Source organism: Podarcis muralis, chromosome 8 (genome assembly GCF_964188315.1).
Source record: "Podarcis muralis chromosome 8, rPodMur119.hap1.1, whole genome shotgun sequence".
Classification (NCBI taxonomy): Eukaryota; Metazoa; Chordata; class Lepidosauria; order Squamata; family Lacertidae; genus Podarcis; species Podarcis muralis.
Genome location: NC_135662.1, coordinates 88,211,275 through 88,227,466, shown reverse-complemented (window position 1 = coordinate 88,227,466; position 16,192 = coordinate 88,211,275). Strand labels below are relative to the sequence as shown.

The 16,192-nt window shown below is 44.5% G+C and overlaps 1 protein-coding gene and 1 long non-coding RNA gene across 3 annotated transcripts; one reads left to right on the top strand and one right to left on the bottom strand.

Moving 5' to 3' along the window:
- Positions 1-294: 294 nt before the first annotated feature.
- Positions 295-6,303, top strand: LOC144328764 (uncharacterized). Its single transcript, XR_013394073.1, has 2 exons — positions 295-603; positions 747-6,303. It is a non-coding gene; the product is annotated as an uncharacterized LOC144328764 (long non-coding RNA).
- STING1 (stimulator of interferon response cGAMP interactor 1) lies at positions 747-15,683 on the bottom strand. 2 transcript variants are annotated; one of them, XM_028738292.2, is made up of 7 exons: positions 12,170-12,664; positions 9,447-9,696; positions 6,988-7,171; positions 6,412-6,520; positions 5,051-5,289; positions 3,521-3,707; positions 747-1,059 (listed from the first exon to the last, which is right to left on the bottom strand). In XM_028738292.2, the coding sequence occupies exons 2-7, from the start codon at positions 9,692-9,694 to the stop codon at positions 872-874; spliced, it is 1,155 nt and encodes a 384-aa protein (XP_028594125.2). In that variant the 5' UTR covers positions 9,695-9,696; positions 12,170-12,664; the 3' UTR covers positions 747-871. The 2 variants fall into 2 exon arrangements, with proteins under 2 accessions (XP_028594125.2, XP_077789654.1); XM_077933528.1 differs by having other exon boundaries at positions 9,447-15,683.
- Between the last annotated feature and the right edge of the window lie 509 nt (positions 15,684-16,192).

The window sequence follows — 16,192 nt, the reverse complement described above, 5'->3', positions numbered from 1 at the left end:
CCTCACACATAGCTACTAGCTTCTGATTAGCCAGCAAACAGAGAGGAGAGAGGAAACTGTTCTAATGGATACTACCAGCAGAAGAGGAGACTGGCCCTCTCTTCTCTATTCTGGCAGGCTCTCATTGGATTCTACCAGTAGAGAGAAGAGAAGACAGCATTGATCACTGGTACTTTCACAAAGAGCATGATCCATGTAGAGGCAAAGCCACACAGACTCTCATCCTCTGGATTACTATTTTGGTAACCTTAATGATTCAAAACAATAATTGGTTGCTAGGAGAGAAACAAACAAACAAAACCTGGACATATCTTTTTAGTAGCTTTTAGGTATGAAGTCCTCACAGATTTCATGGTATCTTAGAAAAATAGGCCTTGATATTAAGTCAGGGCGGAAGCTGTTTCCTTCTCTCATCACCTTTGTCCATAATATTTGGAACAACTTTGAAGAGGCAGAAGGGAGAAAGGCATCAAAGGAAGCCACACATTCATATGAAAGAACAATCCATAAATGTTTGTCTTATTCCAACATATCTCCATGCCCACAAAGTCTCAGAGGAGGCCCTGCCTCAATTTTTACCAACATCTTCATGCTTTCTAAAAGGTAGGTAGCCGTGTTGGTCTGCCATAGTCAAAACAAAAAAAAATTCCTTCCAGTAGCACCTTAAAGACCAACTAAGTTGTACTTAGTACTTAGTTGGTCTTTAAGGTGCTACTGGAAGGATTTTTTTTTGTTCTTTCTAAAAGGGTTTTAGGTCTTGTTGGGGTCAGTCTGCATGTATTAAAATTTGGTACTATTAGGTTTCGTCTGGAAGCAATCCTGATGATTTCCACAAGAAGAGCCGTGGAGCTGTGAGATGGGGGCCATTATTTCAGTAGCCATAACTATGCAAAGACATGGGATGATCAGTGCCACTAATCAGGAGCTCAGTCCCTTTTGATTCAGCATTATGTATGCTGCCTTCATACTTTTCATCCATGGTATACTCCTCTTGGTGCTCCTGTTCCATGTGTCTTAGGATAGCCTTGGACAGGAAGTGCTTGTCATTTTCTTCTGAATCTGGGAAAACAAAACCAGTTGTGACTGCACTGGTCTTTTCATAGGAAAATGTGAAGCCCTGCAGCTAACTGCTAGAAGAGCACTCTCAGTTGCATCAAGACAGATAGCTGTGTTATCTTTTCAAGTCTATCTATTACTACCCTGATTTGATTTGATTTTGCCTCAGAAACTTTAGGTAGAGTATGTGGTAAAGATCTATGTATCAACAGCACCATCCTGGTGGAGCTGCAGCCCTTGAATTGCCAACTACACCAACAATCATTCCCAGGAGCTGCATAGATCTCTAAGGTGGATCTATAACATGATGAAGATCTCACAATACGCTTGCAGGAAGCCTGAGTGCAGAACTCGCATGTTAGAAAAGCCTCATTAATCTGCAGCAGGTGGTCTCAAAATTTTGTCACAGCACGCAATCCCTAATCTAGAAAACAATGATGTTGACTTCCGCCTGTGTGTTTCAAGTGCAATCTTTTCCACTCCTTTACAAAGTTAAAAACCAAAGTGCTAGAATGGTACATTATATTCATGCTTAATTTTTAACTGCCACTGCCTCAATGGAGGATATCCAACAAGGAGTCTTTCTTTCTAGGAGGTTTTCTATCTTGCCCAAACACTGTATAGGTTATTTCTTATCACATGATTGAGAAATCCCTTGTGCACTTTCGTTTTGTCATAGCATAGGTAAGCCTGCCATCCTTCCGCTTAGTTTTTCTTGGAAATCACCAACAGATTCTCCTCATGCAGCTCTGTGCCACTTCAGGTTACGTTTCCTTTCTTATCCAATTATTTTCTTTAGTTGTCAAGTCTTTTTCTCAGGTTTCTTTAGTTCCCCCCCTTCAGTCTCGACCTGGGTCTTTGTTTCCAGGGGTGCTGCTGCTACTCGAGTCACGTCCAGGGCTTTCTGTCACGGAAGGAGTTTGGGCCCCTTGCGCTCGGTTTCTACCCTCTCCGGCCCCTTTCCAAATTGTCAGGGGTCTGGTAGGGAGACCAGGCAGCACTGTGGGGTGCTTTTAGAGGCTCCGGTTTATCTCCAGAGCTTTTGGGGAGGTGTGGAGCCCACACTTTACTCCTCTCTCCCTCTGCAGTAGCCTGATCTCGCTCAGAGCAAGCGTAATGAGCTGTGATCTCTTTGTGTGGTAGACCGGAAGTCTGAGTTTTTGATATATGTTATCTCATAAAAAAAGATGTCTTGTTCTTATTAAGGGAAATTCAAAAGGCAAAAATGAAATATGCCGGAATATACAGCTGAATATTTAAAAAACCTTTCATCACATACAGTAGATACATTCAAGGGGGGGCGGGAGGTAAAGATAAAAGACCCCTGGATGGTTAAGTCCAGTCAAAGGTGACTATGGGGTTGTGGCACTCATCTCACTTTTCAGGCCAAGGGAGCCAGCATTTGTCTACAGACAGCTTTCTGGATCATGTGGCCAGCATGACTAAACCACTTCTGGTGTGACGGAACACCATGACGGAAGCCAGAGCGCAAAGAAACGCAGCTTACCTTCCTGCTGCAGCAGTACCTATTTATCTACTTACAGTGGTGTGCTTTCAAACTGCTAGGTTGGTAGGAGCTGGGACAGAGCAATGGGAGCTCACCCTGACGCGGGGATTCGAACCGCCGACCTTCCGATCAGGAAGCCCAAGAGGCTCAGTGGTTTAGACCACAGCGCCACGCGCTCCCGAGATTCACGGAAAGCAGTAGCATTGAGTAGTGATTTCATCACTGTTTATGACTCACTGAGTCACTGCTCTAAGGGAATGTACATTTATTTGCAAAAGTATTCATGTATCTCACTAAAGCACAAGATTGTATGAAAATGTATCTATGTGGTACACAAAATCTTAATTAAAACCAAAACCACATAACAAATACCACTCCAATATCAAAGGTAGAAATTATATATTCTCTTTTCAGAAAATGAGCTTTCTCACTCGGTAATCAAAATTTTGATTACAAAAATGTTTTGCAGAATTCACCTGAGAAAACAAAGGTGAATCCATTCTGTGTGCAAGCCATCCCCACACATCTTCCTTATTAGGTGAGGCAAGACAGAGGGAGTTCAACTGGCTACAGGTACCCAGGACAAAGATCTCATGACCATAGTTCACTAAAAAATCAATTAGATTAAGATGCTTTCCAATGCGCTAGATCTTTATGTGCATTTATATTCCTATAGCCTTGCTGCTGCACATTAAGCTCTCTGGATCTAGGCAGAAATCCAGCCTGAGATGAGAAGAGAATAATAAATCTATGACCTTCTAAAACCACAGGCAGAAGACATAAGAACAGAGAGGAAGCTCTTTCTGAGTTCCCAAAGCACACTGAGATCAGGTCTTTTCTGGTGTAGAAAGAAAGGCTCTACCTGCCACAGGATCCCTTCCTGGAACTAAGTTTGCAGCCTCCTCCTTGCCCCCACCACTCCAAAACAAATAGCCAGACTGTCATCCCATTTCTTACCATCATATACAATGAGCCGGTAGCAGCCAGAACAATATTTAGATCTCTGTAAGATTTCTTCCAGTGCTCTGCAGAAAAGCTTGGCTTGTTCCAAACGGTCTTGACAGCTGAAGGCAGCACTTTCATCTTGGGACATGGCAAAGAGGGACCGCAGAGGAGTGGCATACTCCATAACACAAAAATGTTTCTAGAGGAATGGGGAGAAGGGCAATCCCAGTGTTATCAGGGTGGCATTTAGACTGTTGCTTGAGGAATTGCTGGTTGCTTTCACATCAGCACTAACATTCTCAGAAGTCAAAACAAAAAAAAATTCCTTCCAGTAACACCTTAAAGACCAACTAAGTTAGTTCTTGGTATGAGCTTTCGTGTGCATGCACACTTCTTCAGATACACCATTTTTTTTGTTTTGACTATGGCAGACCAACACTGCTACCTATCTGTAACATTCTCAGAAGTGTTACTTCATAATCTGTAAAAAGGTAAAGGACCGCTGATGGTTCGGTCCAGTCGCGGACGACTCTGGGGTTGCGGCGCTCATCTTGCTCTATAGGCCAAGGGAGCCGGCGTTTGTCCGCAGTCAGGTTCCGGGTCATGTGGCCAGCATGACTAAGCTGCTTCTGGTGAACCAGAGCAGCGCACAGAAATGCTGTTTACCTTCCAGCCAGAGCGGTACCTATTTATCTACTTGCACTTTGATGTGCTTTTGAACTGTTAGGTTGGCAGGAGCAGGGATCAAGCAATGGGAGCTCACCCCGTCGCGGGGATTCAAACCACCGACCTTCTGATCAGCAAGCCCTAGGCTCTGTGGTTTAGACCACAGTGCCACCCGTGTCGCTTCATAATCTGTACCAGAATCTAAAAACCTGCATAGGAGGTGAAGATGCCTTGGTCAACCTTCACTGGAAGATAACTATAGGGAGTGTGATCATGTCAGTTCTCCTAGACTTCTTTGTAGTTTTGGATACTAGCAACTATGCTCTGCTTCTGAACTGATTAGTTGGCTTGAGAGTGAGGACTCTATTTGGGGAATCCCACTCCTATCTGACTAGATGTCTCCAGAAGGTGGTGCTGGAGGACGGAAGTGATGTCTAGAGAGAATTATTCAGAGGGATTCATGAAAAGTTTCATCTTGTCTCCCATGTTATTTATAATCTGCATATAACTAATGGCAGAAGTTGTTGAGTTTCAGGCAAACTTCCTTTTTAGGTAAAGGTAAAGGTACCCCTGCCGGTACGGGCCAGTCGTGTCCGACTCTAGGGTTGTGCGCCCATCTCACTTAAAAGGCCGGGGGCCAGCGCTGTCCGGAGACACTTCCGGGTCACGTGGCCAGCGTGACGAAGCTGCTCTGGCGAGCCAGCGCAGCACACGGAAACGCCGTTTACCTTCCCACTATAAAGCGGTACCTATTTATCTACTTGCACTTAAGAGTGCTTTCGAACTGCTAGGTGGGCAGGAGAACTTCCTTTTTAAAATATGATAAATTCAACACCTATTCTCACTCTAAGACATTTTTTAAGTACAGAAGCATACCTCTTTGTTTTCACTCAATATCCCATAGATACTATTTTTGTAGCTTCTTTTTTTAATGCCAGCAACATCCACGTTCAATTCTGGGAGATTCTTTATGAAGTGAATATGACTGTCAACCGTCTGCAGGTCATCACACATATCGCAGCTCAGGGGAATCAATATGTGCAATTTCCAAGTCTTCTCGCAATTCAGCAAATGGTTGTTGCTTCGGTTGAACTCTCTAATCCGATCTTTGAGGCCTTCAAAACAAAACCGCATTAAGGAAAGACAGCTGGATGGAGACAGTAAGATTACATTAGTACTTTAAGAAGCTCCTCACTTTCTCTATAGCCAGGGATGGGAATTTGCAGAGCATCTGTACACATGGAATGGAATTCTGTACTGTTTGTCAGATTCTCCCATTTTTGGCTACAAAGCCAAAAATGGGAGAATCTGACAAATGGTACAGAATTCCTACACTTGTGGGAAAACACAAGTATGCAGAAGTTCCTTGTATGAGTTCTATCTGCCTGAGCATATACTCATGACCAGTGCTTTTTCTTTTCCCTACTCATATTGAGGCCAAACCTAAGATTCACAAAATGTTTAGGGGGGTTTGCGTACCCCCAGAAAAAAGCACTGCTCAAGACACTGCACTCTACAGAAAACAGGCATTTTCTGCTGTTGCCTCTGTGCTGTGGACCACTCTTCTCTATGCGAAGCAACAACCACCAGTTGTTTGTCTTGGGAAAACTTCCCTTCACCCATAAGATTGCGCCATGTTTCATGTGTTTGGAGTCCTCTGAATTTCTGTTTTTAAATAAATAAATAAAGCATGTGTATTGCACTGATTATCTGCAAAAGGCTTCAGTGCTTTTGGAATGAAGCTTCTGCGCTCTGTATGACTACACGCCCTTTCTTCCGAACCACATATCACTTTTCCAAAATACAGTGATGCACACCATTTACCCATATCTGTCTTCATATTCCACTCTTCTTTGTGTACAAGAGGGGAGCCCCAGCTGATGAAGTAACTTGATCCCAGGGACAAAGCACCATGGTAACTGCTGAGTGATTTTATTCTACTGAACCTTTTCGCATTTTTTTCTATTTTTTGCTCTTCCATCGGATCAGAACAGGACATTGTATGGAGATTTGGAAATATAATACAGTAACTGCTACCTTAGACTTAGTAGCTAATGTAACTAACTGCTTTTGTGGCGGGAATCCACCATAATACCAAAATAAATAATAAAAATTCATGATATAACCTACTAGTGTATACACGTTGAATTTGAATTTCTTTGGTGCAGAATTCTGGACATTATAATTCATTTTACATCACTGGCTAATGGAGAAGGCCACTCACAATGGATACTCACCAGGCAAAATGAATTTTAAATACCCAACGTAATATGACCAGGCAAGTCCTTGTGCTACATTGCAGTTGTTTCTCTCATACATTTCAGAAATCTCAGCAGCTGATGGATGCTGCAGATGGAAAGGAAAAAGCTGTAATCATACGTTACCACGTGCAAAGCACAGCTCTCATCCCACCTCAATTAACTTCTGTTATAAAGCAGAACCTAGATCTGGGACAGCAACTTACTGCACAAGTATGAGGCATGATAAGATGCAGTAGGCCATACAAACACATGTTAAAAAGCCACTTCCCAACATTCTGCCACTCTAGTCACGTGACTACTCAGTTGTAGAGTGGACTCATATTGAGATGGACCACCTTTAAGGTTCAGAGGCCTTGCAAAGATTGATAGGCTAAGACTTGCACCTAGGACAGGCCCCACATATTATAGGCTTCCTGAGAAGTGTAACTTGATTCATTTATTTAGATACATTTAATACAGCTTTCCCACAAAGCTCAAAGCAGCTTACATGAAACAGCAGGGAATCAACTATTAAATGAATTAAAAGATTGCTTAATGACCCATGACTGCTACCTGAAGGTCAAAGACAAAGTTTAAAAGTTGGCAGAAGCACACAATGATCAGGTTCCGACACACTGGAAGGCCAGATTCTTTGAGGAGATGCAGATAGGCTACTCCACACAGCAGGAGAAACAGGAAAGAACGTTTGCGTAGCTCTAGGCAAGCATTCAGGGCCCTTAAGTAGCTCCCTTGGTACCTATGGGAAAGAAATGGATGAGGTGATATGATGTGACGGAACACCACAAAGTGCCCTCCTTCCTGAGACCACTCTTTTGCACGGATGAGCCAAACATCCTATTACAACCTCCCTTGACCCCAAGTATTTCAGTATTCTGTGTGATTACTCTCCACACAAGAAGCATTCACAACTGAAAAGGTCTACAAATCCTTGCAAACGGCAGGCAGGCATGCTACCACATCTGGTGTCAGAGTGTGGGGTACCTAATGTAATGGACCAGAAAACCAGTGCTCATCCATGGAGATGTAGACCCAGAGGACAGCACTGAAGTGAAAACAATGTGGCTTCAGAGGTGAAAGTGATGATCTGTCAGAACTGCGCTGAGTGATAAAAATGGTCTCTTCCTTGGAACTCTGTTGCAACCCAGTTTTATCACTCCAGGTGTTTGGTGCATATATAGAAGGGGGGGGGGGATTCCTGGATGCCAAGTTTGGGATAAGTACTTTTTGGTGAGAGAACCCCAGCAGAGATTTAAAGTGTGGGATTATAGGCTATTAGACTTTTTAAAATATGTGCCCTTCCAAGTGAGTTCTAAAATGTCCCCTTAAAAGTTCCTTAAAAGGTTTCCCTCTTTCCCCAGCATAGGAAAAGACCAGACATTTGGTAAGTTAAAAAATGGTTTACTTACAAACTCTTCAAAGGTCAGGTTCATGTGCTTCAAAGAAAACTTGGCTTAGTTGCAAAGTGGTGAAAGTCGTGGGGGTGGGGAGAGATTTCAGTCAGAAGACGGGGGGGGGGGCGTCGTTCCAGCACCTTTTAAAATTAATTATCCCCCCCCCCTTCTGCTTACCCAGTAAAGGAAGTCCCCAGACTGATTGATCTGCCCAATCACCATTGGAGTCCCTTTCCTGTGATTCTGTGAAGGAAATCCCACCCACTCTTCCTTCCTGCCCAGTGCTCCTTTTGCTCAGATTCAAAATGCTGCCTGGTGCCTGAGCGAACTGCTGCAGCTTGCACGGGTCAGCTGCCCGGCACTGGGGGTGCAGGAAGAGAAATGCCTCCTCGCACAATCTGGAGTACAGCTGCTGCCTTCCAACACTCCCTCTCTGTCCTGTGTCGCTTCCTCCTCTCCTGCGTCTGCTGCAGTTGGAAAGAGCAAGGGAGGGATGGAGCAGCCGTAGCAAGCAGCTCAGGCACCTGGGGCAGGCATGGGGCGGGGTGATCCAGGGCAGGGTGCACTGCTGGAACTGTCCCTCCCAGCGGGCCCTCCCGTTGGAGGGCCACTGAGCAGGGCGCAGTGTGCTTGGCTGGCCCAGCATTGTCCACAAAAGCAGCACAGGGCCAGGGCCTGAACCGCCAGGTTCCTGCAGGGCACCTTGCAGCTGGTGGCTGAGAAGGCGGCGGTCAGACGTCAGCCCCATGCTGCCTTCACCTGCAGGTGCCCCATCCACCACATCACTCCCAGGAGAGACCCGAGGCTTGGGTGTGCTGCAGGCGGGGTAGTTGCACCCCTTCCAGCTGCCCTCAGGCTGGGGAATGCAGCCGCCCAGCGCGCTGGGAGCTGAGCCCTGGGCCATGCTGATTTGGGGCTGAGCTTCTCATGTAGACTGGGAGGTGAACAATAGGCTTAGTTAACTATATCCTCCCAAGGTATGGGAAGTGGACATAGCTAAGCCTGGCAAGACAGCTTACTCTATGGCTTTAACCCCTTCATTAAGCAGGTTATATGAGGCTGGTAATCCCACACCATAGTCTACTAGGTATCCAAGTTCTCATGGGTCTGATGTGGTTCAAACTACCAGAGAGAAAATACTTTAGCGTGAGAAGGCAGGATTCACCTTCGGAGTACCCTCAGTGCAATGAGTACTTCCACTTGCACAACTGGGCTCTCCCTCCTTCCCTGGGCCGCCTGGTGCGTCTAAAATCAGGAGGACCCCCCCAAACAAGTGCACAAGGGGAGGAGAGGAGGAATCTGGTAAGCTGCAACGCTTGGGGGCGAGGCCAAATTCAGCATCCTAAAACTAAAAGCAATATATGTCTCACTATCCATCCTCTTATATATTCAGCTCCCCCCCTGCCTTTCTTCCTTATCAGATCTTTGCTGCTACCAAGCAAGGACCAAGCCTCATTGGGTGAGTCTTCACCTCAAGGCTTATCATGCCTCCATTTCTCTTTTGTCTGTCCTGCTACTGCCAATCAGCTGGCTTTTGGTGTCCTTGAACAACAACTGTCATCCCCACACCATCATGCAAACATCCATCAGTATGTCCCATTATTTCCGCAGCTTTATCACCTGGATGTCACATGACGCAACTCTTCTGCGAAGTTGCAGGCCCCCTGACACAGCGCTCCAACCTGTAGGGCTGTGAAATGGATGACAATGCAATGGAAGACAAGGTCTAGGCTCTGCTCAGTGAGGCACAGGAAACAGACACACAGGGCAATGAAGAGGTAGCTCACATGGCGAGCTCGATTTCCCCGAGGTCTGGGGATAAGAGAGGCAGATATGCCGCTAGGTTGTTCCTCCTCATAAGGCATCATACCTGCAACACATACAAAAGCACAAATTGGCCTTCTTATCAAGTGGATGCTCAGCAGACAGCTCCCATCTCTAGCTCCTCAAAGTGAGATAACCAAGTAAATAGCCTAGAGCAGTGATTCTCAACCAGTGTGTTGTGGCACCCTGGGGTGCCTTGAATGATGGTCAGGGGTGCTGTGGGCAACACTGGCCTCTGTCCCTCTTTCCTTCCCTCCCTTCTCTGGTGCCCTCTCACTTCTCTTCCTCCCAAAGGGTTGCACGACTGTTTGTTGCAGCAGCTGCCCTGGCTACAAGCTCAGCAGCTGAATGGTGCCTCTGGGGCTGGCCAGGGGGTGCTTCCCAGGCCCCTGTGGGGCAGTGTGAGGAGGCACCTTTCTTTGGGGCAGGGGGAGCTACTCAGAGACCAGGAGCAGCAGCTGCGGCTGCCCAGAGGACTCCCATGGAGAGGGGAGAGGAGGCTGAGGGAACACTTCACAAGGGAGGGTGAAAAAAGGTGAGAGGTTGCCAGCTCTGCAAGTAAGGGATGAGGTAACTGGGCCCCTGAGCCCCGCAGGGGTGCCACAGACAGAATGCAGTTTGTCAAGGGAGCCGTGGACCCAAAAAGGTTGAAAACCTCTGGCCAAGAGATTCTGAGCCAGAAATATGTTCCTCAAACGCTGGAGTAACAGTCAGTGGGAGAATCACAAGTCGTTCCCCTTCCCTTTCTTAACAATGCAGCAGGGCTAGGAGGGCAATAATGGTCTAGCCAGGGCCCATCTGCTCTTGGGGTTGGTTCTCTTCATCCTGCTGTCTTTTCCCCAGCTCTGCCTCTTAGTTCCTTATCCTTTTGAAACCCTCCTGCTCCCGCTTATTAGGGACAGCTGAAACCGCCACCAGAAGTACTGCATAAAGTGGACTTCAGGTGTGAATCTAATGTTGAATTTGAAGGTCCAATAGAATTTACTTATAAGTGTACGGCATAGGCAAGATTTGGGAGATCATAGGTAACCCTCCCCCCCAAAGACATTATGGGAGGCCAGCTTTTGTTTGGGGGACCGGCTTCTGCTGGGTGGTGGTGGTGGCAGAACCTGTTAATTGAGTATTTTCAATGCCACACTTTTAATATTTTGCGGGGGAAGTACCCTTCAGTACTCCCACAAAGAAGCACTGGTTGTGGCTTGTTTCCACTGATGTTTTAGGTATATCTGTTGTTTCCTCCCCGCCCCACCTGAGCTCATTTGGCATAGAATTTGGTATCTGTTTTCCTTGATAAGGCTTTCCCCTTATGCAGGGCCTTGCTCTGATGCTGAGTTGGTAGATTGCCTGCTGTGGATTAATGGACGTATGGTTGGAGATGGCTTGCTGTAAATGTGCATTTTGCTACATTTTAATTTTTCTGATTATATTTTACGTTTTTGGTTTTTTTACTGTTTCTGTAGCCTGCCCTGGGATCATGTAATTTAAGGATGCAATATAAGTGCAATAAATATTCTGATGACATTCATAAACAAGTGTGATTGCCTCTAACAGTAAAGTCTCGCCCCAAATAGGACTGTTTTGTTTGAATGATTCATTGACTTGAAAGCAGAGGTTCTGTATGTTCTATTGTTACCCAAGGAATTGTTAATAAAAGCATTATTAAAAATACAATACAATAAAGTGCCACCAGAAAAGCAAATAGATAGATAGATAGATAAACAAATAAATAAATGTGATAATAAGTTTGTTTGTTTGTTTGTTTAAAAGTATACACTGCTTGATTGTAAAAAAGTCCAAGCAGTTTACAAAAGATAAAACATTAAAACCAGAAATATTCACAGCCCTACTTTAAAACATACAAAAGTTAAAATACTAAAATAGATTAAAATCACCTCAACTTTCTAAGCATCTGGATAGGTTGGTCTAAACAGGAATGTTTTTAGCATAATAATAATAATAATCCATAATAATAACAATAATACAGTAATGACTTGCCTCCTGCACTGCTATTTCATTCACACAGCAGACTTTCACTTTCACACTGGAACTTTCCTCTCCTCTTCAGCCCCCACCCCCACCTCAAAATCTGCTCTAGGGGGTTGGGGGATCCTCCAGAGCTGATTTTGGGAACATAGATGATGAGGAAAAGAGGCAGAAGTCCTGCTGCACAAGCAGAAATCCATCCCTGCAGCATCTGATACAACCGAATAATATTGGTGGCATTGGCCTTTCTCCAAACCCAGCTACTCCTAAATAGAGCCCCTCACAAATAACTCGTCCAGGTTGCCATTTCAGCAGCAAGTTAACTGGCAGCCTCCCTGTAAGCAGATCTGCTTGAAAGGCTGGGCTCCATCAGCCCATGCTTCTAGGCTGGAACCTGAAAGCAGCTTTTGGTTTCATTAGTTTTACTCAGGAGAAATGTTCAGCTCATTTTGCAGCCCAGAACCAACACTAGCAAATAATCAGTAGCCATTCTCCCCTGCCCAGAAGAGGTGGGAACTCCATTCAGCCACACTCACCAGTCTGTTGAAGCAGCGTTGTGAGGAGGGTCTCACTTCCTGATGTTTCACTCTGCTTCTGTTCTGCGGCTGTGGGTGGGTACTGGGCTTTGTTTTTTTACAAAATTTCAGCTTAGGCAATTTGAGGTAGAAAAAGAGCTCTGATTCACCAGCTGAGAAATGTACGAATCAGTAAGAAGACACAAAAATGAGGAAGGGTGGGGTTTGTTGTAATGAATAATTTTATTTGAAGAGAATGGTTTTGACGATAATGAAAGTAAAACTAGCAAATGGAACCTGTCCAATCCCAGAGCCTCATCATAAGAACTCCAGAAATGAGAGATCTAGCTAACTGCATTGTGCTCCCTCATCAAAAAGACTAGATGTACTAGCAGATGTACAAAAAGACTAGATGTCCTTAGATGTACAAAAAGACTAGATGTCCTTAAAAAGACTAGATGTACTAGCAAGGCCTGTTCAGTCCACCCTACACTGTGTTCATTTATTTATTTATTTAAATAATTTTTATTAAGTTTTCAATAAAAAGGTAAAGGACCCCTGACCGTTAAGTCCATTTGCAGATGACTCTGGGGTTGCGGCACTCATCTCGCTTTACTGGCCGAGGGAGCCGATGTTTGTCCGCAGACAGTTGTTTTTCTGGGTCGTGTGGCCAGCATGACTAAGCTGCTTCTGATGCAACCAGAGCAGTGCATGGAAACGCCGTTTACCTTCCCACTGGAGCAGTACCTATTTATCTACTTGCAATTTTTTGGCGTGCTTTCGAACTGCTAGGTTGGCAGGAGCTGGGAGTGAGCAACGGGAGCTCACCCTGTCACAGGGATTCGAACCACCGACCTTTTGATCAAGCAACCCAAGGCTCAGTTGTTTAGACCACAGTGCCACCTGTGTCTCTACAAGTTTTCAATATAACCATTCAAATCAGTTTTCCACTTTTACATTAATCAAAAATTATTTACTCTGTTGAATTTATCTTAGTGCTGCTAGCGTTTTCAGCTGTATACAGTACAGCTATTTTCCATATATTCAATAAATGTTTACTACTCTTCTTTAAATATATGTTCTTCTTGTTCTCTTATTCTATGTGTTAAATCCGCAAGTTCTGCATATCCTGTCAACTTAAGTTGTCAATCCTCTTTCGTTGGAAGGATTGCATATTTATGCATGCAACAATTGCGGCCCCAAAATGGAAACGGAGCGAGGTCCCAACACCCTGTGCTCTTTTAGACCTGCAGGACAGAGTGGGGAAGCGCAGCTGCAGCCCCACCACCTGGAAGGCCAGTCCACCATCTTGGAGTGCCTAGAACTGTAAAGCAGGGTTCCCTTGGGAAAATACTTTGTTGTCAATAGAGTCATAAGTTACATTCTACTGCACCATGAGTTCTCCAGTATACTTAGTGCAGAAACCAACTGATATTGACTAGTTCATAGCTATTTTTAAAATGTTTATTCCATTGATAGGCCAACTTTAAAGTAGTAAAAAAGAAATTCTGAGGCAGGTATATGTTGCCTAGGTTACATGTACACGATGCATGTAAAGCACATTGAAAGCAGAGTATTTCCCCAAAGAATCCTGGGAAGTGGTTTGTTAAAGGTGCTGAAAATTGTAGCTCAGTGAGGGGTAAACTATAGTTCTAGGATTCTTCGAGTGCTTTCAATGTACAGTGTGGACTCACGTCTAGTCATCTCTCCTTCTCAGGTTCTGGGGAAGTTAACCCACCCGTCATGGCAAGGGATCCCAGGGTGGGTTACAATAACTCAATTTGAAAATAACGTCCATCGGTACAATAATTTAAAAATAACATCTGTCAGCACAGTAATATAAGAACCTATAAAGGCACAATGAGACTACCTTTTAAAACTACTAAAACCATTACATCCCACATCTTAGAATCAACAGCTAGCCTCATACAAATGCCTGAGCAAATATACATGTTTTGCTTGGTGCTGGAATGTAGAGAGAAAGTGTCACCTGTACCTCAGAAGGAAGGTGAGAGAAGGCATCAGAGGCCATTCTGTCACGGAAACAAGTATTTTCATTTATTGGTCTTTGATCCCCTGCCAATCAATTTAATTGAGTGAATGTCAAAGCTAGTTTATGGAAAGAGTGAGAGAGAAAAAGATATCTCTGCCCGCATCATTCAGAAATGTATAAACCTCTGTTATGCCGCCTGGTTTCTGTTGAACTAGTACAGAAACCTCCAGTCTCAAATCCATATAAGACAACTACACAATCTAGCATTTTGTAGATTTATATTGTTACTCTCATTCTAATCTTATTTTCTTATATATGCTTAGTTTCCTGTTTATTGTTTGTTTACTATTCGATAAATATATTTATTGCAAAATATATTCTTTCATGAGCCAGCCTGCTGAGTTGAGACCACTATAAGGCTCCCAAAAGTGGTGTTCTGGGGGGGAGGACCAGAGAGGGACTTTGGCTGGATCGTAAGCTTGTTCAGCTCAGGCATGTAGCCTGGCAGCTTGGCATAGAACACTATTTTAAAGGGTTGTTTTCCCTCTGCTGGGCTTAGACAGAGCAGCTGCCCCACTGCTGATCAGGGTTTGGATCTGGTGTAACTTTACACCAGCTTAATTTACATGGGCTTGGGCTTACTTTATACCAACCTCTTGGGCATAGGATTGCTCTGTGTGTGTGGTATTCTTGACTGGTGTGACAATATAATTGAATAAAATATTTGGTACTGCTCAGTCTCATTCTTCTGCAGTAATAAGTCTCACCTTACAGAGTTTTTGCAAAGCTTACAAGAAGAGAACTTGAAGTGTTATAGAAATGTGTTGTTTCTGTCATCGGCATAGTTTTGTAAACCCATGACTAATTTTTGTAGATGCTGTATGGATTGAGCAACTAACAAAACGTAGAGAATCAAAATAGGGCTTTAGAACATAATCTCACTTTTTGCACGGAAGCAACATGCTGACCACATGCTGACGAGGAAAGATTCGGTTCCTTAAACCTGTTTAGATCAAACTTAATCTGTTCATTCATGTCAAGTTGCGTTAGTGCAGGTTCCATTCTTGGGCAATGTCAAGGGTAGCACTCCCAAGATTCTGAGCCCCCACAAACCTCCAAAGTCTTTCTCCTATCACCAACAGTCATTATCAATATTGTTGCATGCCATCCCAATCTCTGAGCAGTGTGAAATGTCAAAGGTTCCCGGCACTTACCCACGGTTCGTGTTTCCTTTTGGAATGAGGTACAGTGGAGACTGTGGGGTCTTTATGATATATGGTTTACTTACAATATATACATCCTGACACTATGATGGAGGCATCCACGACATTAAGACCCCAAGAGGGTCTGCTCCTCCCATAGCCACAGTCATGGGTGTAGCTAGGATTTATTGGGGGGGCATTATTTTTGGGAGGGCATAACTGAGTTATCTGTGATGCAATTGGTCAGTTAGTTAAGTATTTTTATTTATTTACTTGATTTAGAGGGGGCAGCTGTCCCCTGGCTAGGCCCATGGTCACAGCCTTGGATTCAAACAAAAATCAAGCCCCCCCCCCCCCCCCGGCTTCTGCTTGCTTCTTCTCCAGTTTCTAACTTACACACCCACCCACCCTCAACTCTGGCCTTTTGTCTTTCTAACTACCAGTGGGTTGAGGAAGGGGTCCCACCCCTTTGCCATCCCACACAAATCCACTTCCTTTGCTCCCCTTAATAGCCCATCATCTCACCTAGGAGCTAGTTTGGCGATTCCAAGAATTAGAAGGGGGCACAGACATTCAGACTAACCACATTACCCAAAAACTAACACTATCTTTCTTCTAACTGAGTGGCTCCTAGACGCTTCTGCCCATCTCATCTGATTAGCCAATCAAAATAATCATTACCAGTAGGTCCCACTTCTGCCTCCAGCATCTCTCTTCCACAGAAATGGCCTTGTTGGGGCAGTGGATTATTTTGCTCATTCCCCTCGTGTTTTCTCTCTGTAAGAAAGCAATTACAGTGGTGCCTCTGTTTACGAACTTAATTCGTTCCAGAGGTTCGTACTTAACCTG